The 15,153-nt window shown below is 36.3% G+C and overlaps 1 protein-coding gene across 1 annotated transcript in view; it reads left to right on the forward strand.

The window, feature by feature from the left end:
• Positions 1–15,153, forward strand: part of Dcc (DCC netrin 1 receptor) — a 997,292-nt gene that overhangs the window by 712,367 nt on the left and 269,772 nt on the right. Inside the window, exon 10 of the mRNA XM_013018919.1 lies at positions 14,128–14,276. Coding sequence (XP_012874373.1) covers positions 14,128–14,276 — 149 coding nt within the window. The remainder of the gene's footprint in view (positions 1–14,127; positions 14,277–15,153) is intronic.

The following is a 15,153-nucleotide window of genomic DNA, read 5'->3' on the forward strand; positions in this document are numbered from 1 at the left end:
TGAAGATCTTCTCCCAATCTGTATGACCAAAGTTTTTATCATCTAAAAGCTAACCTGTGAGAAGATATCATTTTTTAACTTGATTGGAACTGATCTCCCAGTGATTTTATTTTTTAATAGTTAAGTAGTTGTATAACTTGGTTTCAATTCCATATGTCCATTTGAGAACAGGGCATCGTGATCAGTGTCACCCCTTAACCAACAGCCCTTATCACTCCCAAACCCACTTACCTCCTCTCGCTACCTGGCTTAGCTGTGGTCTTTTTGTTATTAAATATTTTACTTTTATTATAAAGGTATATACAGAAGGGTTACCATTCCCTTCCATAAGTCAGGTAATGAGTATGTTTCTTTTTGGACAATGTCACCCCTTCCTTCACTCTCTTCCAGTTTTTCCTTCCGCAAATTTTGCTCACAAGTTGCGTAGTTTATTTTTAACAGAGTATCTAGTGAGTACCACTGCTGCAATTGTTCACTCTTCGTCCCTCCATTTCTGTGATCCCTTACATTGTGGAGTTCTTAAACTCCAGACAGGCCAAGCAACTGTTATATTGCCATTTTGGTTAAACTTATAATTGATGCTGCAGGTATTCCAAATGGAAACAGAAAGAAGGATGTTGAAGACCCATGATTCCAAAGGCAGATCAGGTTTGAATTCTGGCCATTTCAATGACTGGCTGGCTGGGGTAAGATAGATTTTGTAAATGAATGTCCTCCTGTGAATAAAGAAGAGAGAATATATCTTACAGGGGTGTTGCAAAGATTAATATGAGAGCTTTAAAATGGGAATGCCATAGTTACATCTTCAAATGGCGATTCTGATGATTAAATGAGATATTCATCCTGTGCCTGGCATATGACCAGCCTCTAATAAATGCTAGAAAATGATATAATTTTCCATTATTTGATTCTAATTATTCCTCACATAATCATGTATCTCTGAAATGCCTTTCTAGTTCTTTAGGCTAGTTCTTAACTCTCTTCTATTTCTCCTTTAAAGTTTTTATTAAGTATTTCTAAGAGCAGAAAGCTTATCCTGGCTAATTTATCACATGGTTCAATCTTTTAAGTGTCATAAGAGTCAGAATCTCATTATATCATTCATTCACTCAGACATTCAGCTTGTACCATTGTGTGTCATTTTTGGGCTCCACTCTAGTTCTGGCAACAAGAATTCAGAAAAGAATAATCTACTGTAAAAAGTTTATATTGCAGTGATTGAAGGGGAAAATAGACAAAAAGTGAAGCACTTAGAATAACAAAACCACTTAGGGAGACAGAGATAGGGATGATTCTAAATAGAAAGGGAACGTTTCTTAGGAATGAAGGACACTTATGAGCCAAAGGGAAGTCTTGGTGAATTTGAAGTGATGCTGGCAATGATCTGAGAGGAGATATCTAAGCAGACCCAGCATCATTTCCCAAAGCCTTGCAGAGGAAGAGGAAAATAGAGTAGGACCGAAGCAGAGTAAGGAACAGGGCTGAGCAGAGACAGGGCCTAGTCTTAAACCTTGATATCCACAGTCAGAATCTGGATTTAACTGTCTGGTAGAGGCAACTGTTCTTAGGGAGAGAGACTTGGTCTAATTTTCATATTTAAAATAAAATTGAGGAGACAAAGGGGAAGACTAATACAATAGCTTAATCCAGAGATAACATGTTTCCATGGTAATTTTGGAAGAGCTGAGAACTGGCAAAATTCAAAAAAATAGAAACAAGACATCCTAATGGATAGTGGATGACAGAATAAGACAGCAATCAAATTGACACAAATTTTGCACTTCAAAAAGTAGATAAATGGGAGCTCTGTTTATTAGGATAAGAAAACTGAGAGGAAGAAGCTGACTTAGAGGATTTGTAGGCAGGGAAGTTGTGGGAAGGGATCAGGAATACTTTTTAAGATATTAGGCTATATGTATGGTATGTATGCAAATATTATTTTATTAGGCTCTAAGTTCAAACAAGTAGCTAAGTCTTTGAATGTACAAATTAAAAAACTGCCACATTTATCTAGGCCAGTGGTCAGTACATTAAAGTATTTACATTCCAGTAATGACAAAGATGATAGACAAGAATGAGAGAATTCATATTGTAAACTGTGAAGCCATTATGCCCTTCATGTTTCCAGAGGACACTTTACAGGGTGTGCACAGTCCAATGCATTGAAAGCACTTAAATGATTTCAGTTGTGGGAAACTCTTCGTTTTAGAAATTCTTCTGTCAGGCCTGTAAAGTGCTGTTTAATATGGCTTGTGTTGAAAAAGAGAATTAACCAAAAGGAGGCCTTAGACCTGCAGCTCAATCTTTCAGCTGCCACAGTGTTCCAAGAAACGGGTCTGAAATTAGCTTGACATAGCAAACTACGCGTCAGCTGAAAGCCAGCTTGTTTGCTGATGTGCTGTTTACATCTGTTCATGAAAAGAGAACACGTATTTTAATGGATTATCACCACATGTATGGTCCACAGGTTGACTTGTTCTACAAGTGCATCAGAATTCTATTGCTAGAAACCTAGTTTAGGGCCAAGTGAAGGAATAGAATTAAGGGCTTTTGCTTGGCTTTCAATATCCTGCTCCCTTATCTCATCCCATGTATTGGTGAGTGTTAGATCTTCCGTTCAATCAGGACACCCAGAATCCAACACATTTACCTCATAGTCATATATGTACTGTTAAATCCATAATGAACTTGGAGACAGTAGCATTTCACCACAGAATGGCAGCCAAAGAGCTTAAAGAGAAATCAAGAAATGAGTGGGATCGTTGGTTTCAGTTGTGGAACAGATCAGGTCCTTGTGTTTTTGTACTAAAGAGGAGGCTGCAAATAGCTACAGTTTCTTTTTCTGAAAGTGGGAAGAGAGTAGAGTGAAATAAATGACATCAGTGTTCTTGAATGACTATTGTCTACATCTTGCAATATATTCTTGAGGAGGTCACTTACCCTTTCTGATTCTCAGTTTATTCTGATTTAAAAAAGAGAGTGGCTTGTTTAATTTCCTAAGCAGCCCTAAAGGAGTAACATAAACTAGGTGTTTAGAACATTCTTTCACCATTCTAGAGCATAAAAGTCTGGGATCTAGATGTTAGCAGGGTCATATTCTATAGAATCTCAGAGAAAGAAGCTTCCTTTCCTCTCTGGCTTCAATAATGCCCAGCAATCCTTATCTAGTATTCACATCACTTTGATCTCTGTCTCATTTCCACATGGCCTTCCACCTCTTTTTCTAGGTCTCTTACTATGAACAGCAGTCATCTTGTGCTTCAGATCTATTTAACAGTGTGACCTACTCTGTTCCAAATAAGGCCACATTCTAAGTTTCCAAGACCATACATCTCTTTGATTCATTCCACTCCCCTGTGAATGGCACAGATTGCTAGTAAGAGTCAATGTAAAATAATTGAAGAGTAAGAAAACTGTGAACAATACTTATGTATATATACAAATGTCTTAATTAAGAAATCACCTTTTACTTTTATAAAATAAAGATCTTTTTTTAAACTAGAGGATCAGCTCAGCAACAGAACAATTGGCTAGCATGCAAGAGGCACTAGATTTGATGTCCAGTAGCTTGTGTATGCACACACACACACACACACACACACACAAACACACACATCAAACACCAAGCACACATATACACACAAATAGTTTCAGTCATTGTCTTCCAAGATAAGACTTTCAGTTGGCAAAACTCCCACAAAGTTTAAAACAGTCCTTGAAGAAGTTAAAAGTCTTATTGATTTGGCATTGCTAATAATTACTTCAGAAAACATAGGATCGAAACTCTAACATTAAAAAAAAATGTCAAATGGTTGTGCTTAAGCCTGTCTGCATGGCTATACCAACACTTATTCTGAAGAGTATCTCTGAGATTACTGTCTTCATTAAAATCCTCCTCCTCTCTTGCAGAGAAATAAAAACTAATATTTACCACTTCAGGTTTTCTAGGGATTCATCGATGTAGTTTAGAATATGCTCTTCAGAAAAATAAATTGCCGAAGAGCTAATGCAATCATCAGCGGTATGTTTTGTCTTATAATAACTCAGGTACAAATTACAATATGATAGATTTAAACCCCTGATACATGAGCTTATTCGGTGCTTAAATTTCACACTTTAATTAATGTTATCACTTTGAATTGGATCTTCTGTTTGTCATCAGTGTTCATTTCATAATATCGCCATTGCCTTTGGAAACACTGGATTTCTCCCCATTCCAATCCAAGAGTGTTTGAATTGTTGTGCCTGTGTTGCAAGGTTCCTCTCTTAAGGGCCACAAGTGGCTCTTGAGTATTTGAAATATTATATGATCTCCCTTACCTGGGTGCACTGGAAGCATCACACATATTGTATGTGGAAGATTTAGTATGAAAAAATTATGTAAAATCTCCCACTGATTCTTATACTGATTGAATTTTTAAATGTCATTACTTTAGATCTCATGAGCTATGTATTATTTTTTAATTTTTATAAAGAAGGTCATCTAATAAATGGAACTTACATGTGGGTGTTCATGGCTCACAAAGTAAACGTTTATGATCTAGGCCAGTCAAGGTCAGTTCTAGAAAGCTGTCAGTCTTAGGTTAAATTGAATTTCAGACATATTGGCATGCAATCCTTCACTTTAACCCTTCTTGAAGAATTGTTTCTCAGGGGATTGTCAAATACCTACTTTTCATCATTATTTTCCTTCCCATTTATTCAACATCAACATTAATAGCCTTTGAATTAGTTAGTTAAGCTCACTAATTTTCAATTGATCAGATATTTTATCAACCCAAATAAAAGCAAAGGAGATGGCTGGGGAACAGAAGGTGGTAATTTTGACAGGAAGCAGAAAATTAGCATTCCCACATTCACTTTTACCTAGTCATTCTCCACCCTTCTAAGAGATGGTTTCCTGCCAAATTCTGTCTTCCTGCTATCTTTGAACAAGCCCAAATCTTCCAAGTGGTTAATAAACTTCTTATCTTTTGAATACCAAGAATAAAATAAACTTAAATCCTCTGGGGGATTCAGTCAGCAGACCAGAAGCCTTTAGATGCTTCTGTGAGATACAGGTCAGCTAGGTTTTCTGCCCTGTGTGATTTTCAGTCTTTCTCTTGTGTGCATGTATGTGTGCGGGCTCTCCAGGTGCTTCTTGGTGATAAATGTCAGCACAATCACAAAGTGAATATTAATTTCAAGATTGTCAAGGTCAAACGTGTACCCAGGTTCATTGCTATTGGAATTTTTTATTGTTGCTGCTGCTAGGAAAGATATTTAATCTCTGGTTCTTTTTTACCCCAAGAATCAATACAGAAAATAACCAAAACCTTTTCCGTGTTTATGTGTGTGTGTGTGTGTGTGTGTGTGTGTTCATATATAGGCCATATGTATACATACATACATATATGCATATATAAGCAAAGGAGATGGGGCTATATATATACATATACATAGATATACACAGATATATGTATATGTATCTATATGTATACATGTGGCCTATGAGAAAAGTTTCTTAGCATCATCTTACATATTATATTAATTTTGAAATTATTTGGACCCCTTAAAAAAGATTGGATGTAGAGGAGCTAAGGTAGGTAAAAACAGAGCAAGCAGATTCCCACAAGATCTGGATACCAGGTGATATTCCTGAAAAGCAACTCACTATATATAGACAAAAGGAAAGAGAAAATTGTCGAGGAGATAAATAAAGTTAAATGTTTGTGATGAGCCTGTTTTCAGAAGTAGGGTGTGAAATTAGCTGAGAGCCCAAGAAAGGAAAAGAGAAGGAAACAGGGAGAAAAAGAAAATACTAGGTCAGGGCAATTTATATGAGGATAAATAGACAGCTGGGCATTTCTGTATATAGTGATATATCTCAAATGCATGTGATGCCCAAACTGTGATATTCACCCATCCACGCAACTCCACCTACAGCACTACCCAGTTTAGACTGTTCCGGAAACAACACCCAAATCACCCATCTGTGTAAGGCAGCCCAGTAGTCTTGGTTGAGAGTACCATAATCACCTCTCACCTATTTCCTAATCAAGTCCTTAACACAGTGCTTAAATTCATCTATTTGTGTCTTGACCATCCTCATCCCAATACAAAATACCAACCACTTTTCTTTTGGATTATAGAACATCCTTTTTATTAATCTACCAACATACCCATTTTCCCCATTAAATTTATTCTTTATTTGGCCTCATGGCCACAAAATATGAAATCCCGTTAATTTCTCTTTGATTCTCCAACTTCCCTCCCCCTTGCTCAAGACCTTAGAGGCCTGATATAGGCTCATGCTTTCTCGTTGACTCCTGTAATCCCAGATTCTCTTCATCATTGTCCCGCTGGGCTGTCATTTCTGTAGAAGTTTTCATTGTCTCTCTTTAATTCTCACAGTGCCCGACATTCTAGAAATCAATTATATTTATTGATCATTTCTTTTATGCCATGCACCATTCACCAATTACTTACCATTGATCTTCACAATGAATCTACAAGTCACCTATCAGCCTCATCTTATTTTAGACATGAGAAAAATTAACCTCAACTATATTACAAAGTGAGGCCTTGACAACAGAGCCCGAGTGAAAGTTCTCAATTTGCAATCAGGGTCCCTGATTCTGAAGATTCTGTTTATTTCTGCTGGTCTCTGTTGACAGGCATTGCCTGGATGTGTTGGCTGTCTCAGGCAATGGAGCAGCCCAGAACTTTGACTTCTGTGAAATCCATGTAATCAGAGGATAAAGTCTAAAACAGCTCCCTTATTTCTATTCCCTTCCCAAAAGCCAGTTCACTCTAGGCAGTTTTACTTATATCTTAATGCTTAGAAATAGATCAACAATACATTTCTTCCTCAAAGAGACAGTATCCTTTAAGGAATAATCTTTTCTGTCATTACACAGAAAAAAATCTACTCACTTGACTGTTTGAAAAAGACTGCTGTGTCCTTGTTGTCTAACAAATGACATCAGGGTTCTTTTAGAAAAGCCATCTGTATGTTGTTTATTGCTCTATTTAAACTACATCTCTAGGATATTGATTTTTTTTCCCATACTGGCCACACAACAAGCCAACTTGGAGAGTGGATTCTGGATTTAGTTACATTATCGCCATGGGAAGCCCTCTGGCCAGTGCATGAACTGAAGACACCTGCTTCTCCGATTCATGTCTATTTTCAGAGAGCTCAGAGTCCTGTATGAAGCAATACAATCTTGAAGTACATACAAGTCTCAACTCAGTGTGAAACAAGCAAGAAGCCACCACATGCAATTCCTGGGGATTTCTACTCTCTTATGAGAATTAAGCATCAATTTATCTCTATCTAGTCTGGAAATAAAACAACAAACTAAGCCTGGTGTGCCAGTGGCTCATGCCTCTTCGCTACTCAGGAGGCTGAGATTTGAGGATTGCGATTCAAAGACAGCCTTATCAGGAAAGTCTGTGAGACTCCTATCTCCAATAAACAACAGCAAAATTGTGCTGTGGATCAAGTGATAGAGTGCTAGCCTTGAGCACAGAGAGGCTCAGGGACACTGCCCAGGCTGAGTTCAAGCCCTAGGACTAGCATAACAAGAATAAACAAAAACAAAACTAACTAGATGTGGATTATTTATGAAGAGATGGAAAGTTTCAATTTATATCTGTAATGATATGTCAAGCAAATACTTGTTTTTTGTTGTTGTTGTTGGTTTTTAGTGCTGGTGTTTGAACTTTGGCTGGGTTTTGCCCTTTCTAAGCAAACATTCTATCATTCAGTCCATTTAGTTGTAGTTATTTTTCAGACAGGGTCTTACACTTTTTACCAGAGCCAGCCTCAGATCACAGTCCTCCTGTATCTACCTCCTCCTATGTGTCTGAGATTATAGCTGTAATCCAACACTCACATCTTTTTGGAGATTGCATCTCTAACATTTTCCTAGGGTAACCTTGAATATTGGTCCTCTTATCTCTACCTTCTGAATAGCTAGTATTACAGACATGAACTACCATGCCCAGCTAAACCCCAGGATCTGCATTGGGCATTCTCTTGGCCGGATTTGGTTTGTATATTCAACCCTGATCTTGACTCAGGCCATGCCTTGTTAGGCTCTACACATACAATCTTCCTTGTCTCTCCCCACACACAGCGTTCTCTTTGTTATAGAAATTCTGAAATGTTACAACAGAAAATACTCTTTTCTCTCATTGGTTAGAGAGGAAAACAGTATTTACCTAGCATATTATTTTGAACATTTCTTTTTTTAGATGATGTCCTATAGTCCACAGATAGGCTTTCTAACATGGAAATTGTGAATCCCTGAGAAAATCAGGCTTACAGTGTTTGTGTCACATGACCCGAGGCTAAGATATTAAATAGAAATTTTTGTATCCAAAATTCAAAACTGAAGTGTTTCATTTCATTTCTAATCCCCTAATTGTCTAAAAGATAGGTTCCACATTTTTCACTGTTTGTCCTTGAGATTTCTCCAAAGTTCAGGACAAATTCTTCAAAAATTCAGTTGGAAATTAGAATTTTCTTTTGTGAACACTATGTCTAAAGTAAATTTTAAGGCAAGCATTTGAGGATACAAATGTAGGAATTTTAAATGTTCTTTAAGAATCATGAGGACTATTCCTAATACTAATAAAATATTGATTTGTTGATAAACAAAATAGAAAATTAATTTAATGATAATTGTATGCTTTAAGAAACAAAAAAGGTGATGACAGTACCATCATTAATTTTGGTTACCTTCCAATTATTCTTATCAGCAGAAGTTCATCCTCAAGTATGATGGTAGATTTGCTGGTGAACCATTGACCATTCCCACTCTAGGAAAACCAAAGTCAAAGCCATTGCCAGTCACATTTATTCATGTGGATATTCCTAACTTAGAAGATGTGCCCTTCATTTTTTAAAAATTCCTATGCATTTTTCCCATCAATGACATTCTTTTTTTTTAACTTTTTTTTTTGGGGGGGGGGTTCGGTCGTGGGGCCTGAACTCTGGGCCTGGGCGCTGTCCCTCAGCTCTTCAGCTCAAGGCTAGCGCTCTACCACTTGAGTCACAGAGCCACTTCCGGCTTTTTTCTTTTTGCTTATGTGGTACTGAGGAATTGAACCCAGGGCCTCAGGCATGCAAGGCAAGCGCTCTGCCACTGAGCCACCTTCCCAGCTTCCATCAATGAAATTCTTATTCTTCAAGAAATATCTTTCAGTCTAGTTGTGCAATAAGTTTTATTGTGATGCTTCTCTACATGTATTGAGTGTACTTTGGTCATACTCACTTCATATGCTACTTGCTCTTACCCACTTTGCCCCACTTTATTTTTTAACAGGTTTTAATGAGCTTCCATATTCTTGCCGTATATCCAAATAATTTACTTTTATCATATTCATTCCTCCTTGCCCTCTTCCTGCTGGGACATTCTAGCCCATTTTTTTCTTCTTCCAGACTAGGTTCTCCATTGGAGAGAAAACACAGCATATTTGTTTTTATTTGTCTTTGAGGTCTCAGTCATTTTAATGTCCTGTGAGTGGCTAACTCTTCCTAAGGCAAGCATTTGAGAAGTGAATGTAAGGAAGGAATAGATCAGGACAACGCCAGGAAGTTGGCTTGTTCCTGCGTCTGCATTGTGAAGAAGGCTTTTTGTGCTGATTCTTTTTATGAGTGCCCTTACCTGCCTGTCCCTGTCATGCATATCATACACATTATTTATACATGTGTGTACATGCATGTATGCACAGTGGCATGATTGGTCTACCATGAGTTAGCAGATAGACCCTATTAAAACCTGAAGCAAACAGACAGGTAATAACTGCTTACCAAATCTTGTCAGACTCCTATGGTTTTGTAATAGAAATCTACACTATAGTTTTTGCTTTTTTCTTGCCAAATTACTGTCATATCTCCTAACTATGTATAGTTCCATTGAGAAGGGGTTTCATTATGCTAATAATTACATTGCCTGCAGGCTTTTTGATGTTGCATTCCCCATACAGAATAGAAACAGATTTCATAGAAATATCATTAGGGCTGTTAACTACAGGAGGAAAAAAAATCAAGGAGGCAATCAAAGCATGCACTTTATTATCAATAAAGGCAAGTAGATTCAGCAACAACTTGAATTTGAAACATGTTCATTGAAGAAATCAGTGGCAATAGAAACTGCTGCTCAAGGAAGAGAGAAATGTATGTTCTAAATCCATTCAAATCGCTATAGATAATCATTCGGTTTTCTTCGGATCCACATTTAAAAGCAGGAACAAGAATCATTATTAATAAACAGATAAAGAGATAGAATCATCCTTAGAATTCTTAGCTGACTTGAGGGCATGCGAATTCTTGGTCATTATTTGAATGGCAGTATATTCAACAGCCTTTCCCCCCCCCCCAAATCCAGGTTTTTTAAAGGGTTTTTTTAAGTGTTCAGTAAAGTGATGATTGGGGAGCATTAGAACCCATCATATTGCTCAGCCATTTAAAATAAAAACCTCTAAATATTCAACTTTTCAACTATGTAGTTTCTCACACTAACATTTGTCTTCATTTTGGACTTCCAGCTGAGAAGCAGCAGCAAAATGGACAAGAACGATCAGTCTCACTCACTATTATTGGGATGGTGGCATGTTTGATCTCTAAAGTGGTCTTTAAAACCTTCATAGTCACATGTCATTTGAAAGAAATTACAAATCCTGTAATTGTTTTTTGGGAAACATACTTGATAAACTATAATTTAGGGTGTATGAAGGCACAGGTCAGGTGGGTAGATATTTGAGTAAAAACAGCAAGAAAGGGAAAGGAAAATTAAATTCATTTATTTTATATGGTTTCCTGATCAAGAGATATAATATCTTATGAATTTAAAATACTATTGAATTAAACCAGAGGAGTTCAGATGCCTTTGATATTTTACAAATAATCTAGAAAATGAAAATGTTCTCAAGTACTTATCATCTTCAGAAATAGTACTATTTGATTAAAGGTTGAAGTTTTCTTTTTAAAAGTAAAATGATTGTCATATTTCTTATCATAACAGTTAACAAACAGTATAAATGTGTCAAGGGTAAAGATTTTCAAAAGCATAAGTAAGCAGAGATATTATATACAGCATTAGGGTCTGAGCTCAATGGAAGAAAATGTGGAATATGCATTTAAAGATTACATACAATTTCATGGGTTTCAGAGAGTCCTTGATGTTAATAACAGACTCCTATAAGACCCCTATGGACTAGTAAAAAAATACCATGCCTCCTGATTACCATCTATAATTAGTCAACTATGTTTTATTAAACTATGGTACCACATTATTTCTCCGTTTCTCTTTCATACACATATATCCTAAGTTCAATATGATGATGGTATATGTAATTAATCAAGCTTTATTAATTACATCTGGTTACCTTTTTATGCAATTTTTCATGTTAACATATAACACAGTCTCTTCTTAAGGGGCTTTTTATTCTATAAATTTATATATATAGTATATACATGGTTAGTTAGAAATTATTGTACTTGCTACACATAGTGACATGTAATAAATATTATTTACACTTATGTAACTATTTAATTTGTTCTTAGATACAGGTGTTATAATGAGTTTCCACTGTAATATAATATTGAAATTTTAAAAAGGTAGTATCTATGCTGACATTGATTGATGAGTTACTTGCATAGATTATGTGTCTACTCTGAAATCCTTCCATTCTTCGAAGAAATAGGTAATGTGATGGAGATGGAAAGAAATTGTATTCAGTTTACTACAAAATTATTGTCCAACTGAGAGGATCAGTTGAAACTATTAAATATACCTTACAAGTGATGAGCAGTTTAGTCCATTAAGTTTCCCGACTGACATACTAAACTGTAATGAAATGGAAGTCTGAAGCTGTTAACTGTATTGATTTCACAGCTAATTCCCATTGCTGAACATTTTGAAGTCTCCTTTATTCATTTTGTCTGACTTGCTGCTCATATGCATATAATGGAAAGGTACATTAGTTATACTTCACCATATTTTTAAATACAGGTCTGGATAAATGCACAAGTGTATAGATGCTTATGTATTTCTACATATATACCCATAATTAATGTAAAACAATATGATACCTTCATATATATTTAAAGGCTATAGTTCAAAGGTGGAATAATAGGGACTTTGTAAATCTGATTTTGCAGTATTTTTGTGAAGAGTAAATATTTAATAGCTTAGATGAAATACAGGGTCTTCACTATATACAGGAATGTTATGAAGAAAATGTTTTAAAATACTACCTGTACATCTCATGTGCAGGCAATATTTTTTAGTCTGAATTACAAAGGTGATGTCCTTTGAATGAAATATTAATGGCCCTTTAATGTTTAACCTATATGCCATCATCAATGTAAGATTTTTAAAATTTTAATTCAATCTGCCAGTACAAACAGATCACAAAATAAATTATACTTTAAGACAAAAGAGTTAAAGTAGGAAACAATTTAAGTTTCCTGAGTGGCTAACCTTTCAGCAAAGGAAGCAAAGCAAAACTGCAACAATAAGAACCCACTTGACCCTAACAAAGAGATTATTTTGGTTTGGTTGGTAACTGATGAAGAAACATGTCATTTATGAATATGGGAGCTCAATTCTTTGTTTCTTCTTACTTCTGGTGTCTATTATCTCTGATGAAATTCTTCCGGAAACCCAGGCACATGATTTTCCCTAAGAATATAAGTCAAAACAGGGGTAGATTAGAGTGTACCTAAAAAGTATGCACAGTGTATATGTACATGCAAGTACATGTCTAAGTAACACGAATGCATGTACTTCTACATGCATGCTTCTCAGTTCTGTTAACTGAAAGGACCTAGAACTGGAGGTACTAAAGAGGCAATGGCACACTTAGCATTGAGAGCTTCACCTTCAAAGCCACTGCACATTAAAAAGAACCAGAGGTCCATAGAATAAAAAATATGGAGGCAGGTGCTGGTGGCTCATGCCTGTAATTCTAGCTACTCAGGAGGCTGAGATTTGAGGATCGTGATTCAAAGCCAGCCCAGCAGGAAAATTTGTGAGATTTTTATCTCCAGTTAACCACCAGAAAACCAGAATTGGCACTGTGGCTCAACTGGTAGAACGCTAGTCCTGGGCTGAAGAGCTCAGGGACAGCACCCAGGCCTAGAGTTCAAGCCCCATGACCAACACAAAAAAGAAAGAAAAAAATATGACTGCAATATTAATGCAGGATCAAGGAGAGCTTTTAATATATGATGCCAGACAGAAAAGAAATGCTCTAATCAATGAAGTGTTGTATCACAAAGACAAAGGAAGCAATTTAAGGAAAACTTCATTGGTTAAATCTAGGTCCATTTGAACTACATTTGTAGACTGTGGCAGGGAGATGACAAGTTTCATGCCACTCTGAGCCACAAGAGTGAGACTTGTGTCACTCTGGACTGCTGAGGAAAGGCTATCTGGAAACAGACAAGCAAACAACAACAACCAAATTTAAATAGCTAAATGATTAAAACAATGGCTGTCCCCAAATAAGGAATTGAAATGCCCATTAAAATCATCTCAACAGAAGAGTCTTGACTGTGAAATAATAAACAACTTACTTACCCTTAAGTATTAATTTTGAGAGAAAACTGGAACACTAGAAAGTGAAGTGGACATTCTAAGAAGATATTTATTTGGCAAAGAATCAGGCAACATATTAAATGGCTGACTTAAAAACAATATGATACGTCATTGCTTGTTGTGCTGACTTTTTGATTTAAAAATAGTCATACTATTCAATGACTATCATTGTATTTTGCTTTCCTCCTGCAGTTATTAGTATCTCATAGACAAAGGCCAGTATGGGTGGACTGGAGAAATTTCCAGATTAACAATTTGGAATCAAGAGTCAATTATACTCATCAGTTTTACTCATTGACTAGTCTCTTTAACTGTAAACTGAAATATGTAATTCAATTAACATAACAATTTTTCTTGAACTCTAAAACTTGCATTATATTTAATCTTTTACACAGGTTCTTTTTACTATTTTACAGAGATACTGTTAGGCTTTTCTAGAAGTGTGCATCCTGCTGTTATGTCCCTGAACTGTAAAGTATTTGGTTTTAGGAAAGCAGACTTACTTACCTTAATCCATGTGTTTTGTACACAGTGCAAGTTCCAGGGCCAGTTGAAAACCTGCAAGCTGTATCTACCTCACCTACCTCAATTCTTATTACATGGGAACCCCCTGCCTATGCAAATGGTCCAGTCCAAGGTTACAGATTGTTCTGCACTGAAGTGTCTACAGGAAAAGAACAGGTGAGGGAGTGGGCTAGGAGGTGTTCGTCTATTTGATGCCTGTAGGGCTAGAGAATAGGAGGTGAATTCAAAGCTGTTAATATCATCCACTTCCTAGCTCACCCACTGAACAGCTGACTGGTTACAAAGCACGTATTATGAGAAACTATTCTAGTCGTGAATTTGGTAGGTTGGGCAATGAGAGAAATTCCTTAGGGAGAATTCTGATTTTTGTGCTTGAATATATAGCAGGTAGTTCACCCACCTGATCTCAGAGCCATTTGTATTTTCACTTTTTATCCTAAGATCATGATCTTAGGCAAGCTACTTTTTATCTTTACATTATTTAGTTACAGTATTTTCAGTAAAGTCAATGCAGTTATAATTCAACACAAATAATTTAAAGATCTATGAAATATCAAATTACAATTTGGCAGAAAATATTGCCAAAAATCTGGCCATAATATAATATAAAGCATTTAGGTAGTAAATGATTGAATCTTTTTTTTTTTTTTTTTTTGGGTCCGGTCGTGGGGCCTGAACTCTGGGCCTGGGCGCTGTCCCTCAGCTCTTCAGCTCAAGGCTAGCACTCTACCACTTGAGCCACAGCGCCACTTCCGGCTTTTTTCTTTTTGCTTATGTGGTGCTGAGGAATCGAACCCAGGGCCTTGAGCATGCAAGGCAAGCGCTCTACCACTGAGCCACCTTCCCAGCCCTGAATCTTAAATAATATAGAATTTGGCTTGATTTAGATTGTTTCCAATTTTATTCAAAGTTATTTCCAAAAATAAAGTCTCTCTCAACTTGGAAAGTATCCTATGACAGTTAAATACAGAAAATTGTAGAATCAACTTTTATATTTACTCAATTTCTCTGCCTAGGCTTAAGTATTGGATTG

This window comes from Dipodomys ordii, unplaced genomic scaffold (assembly GCF_000151885.1).
Source record: "Dipodomys ordii isolate 6190 unplaced genomic scaffold, Dord_2.0 Scaffold43, whole genome shotgun sequence".
Taxonomy (NCBI): Eukaryota; Metazoa; Chordata; class Mammalia; order Rodentia; family Heteromyidae; genus Dipodomys; species Dipodomys ordii.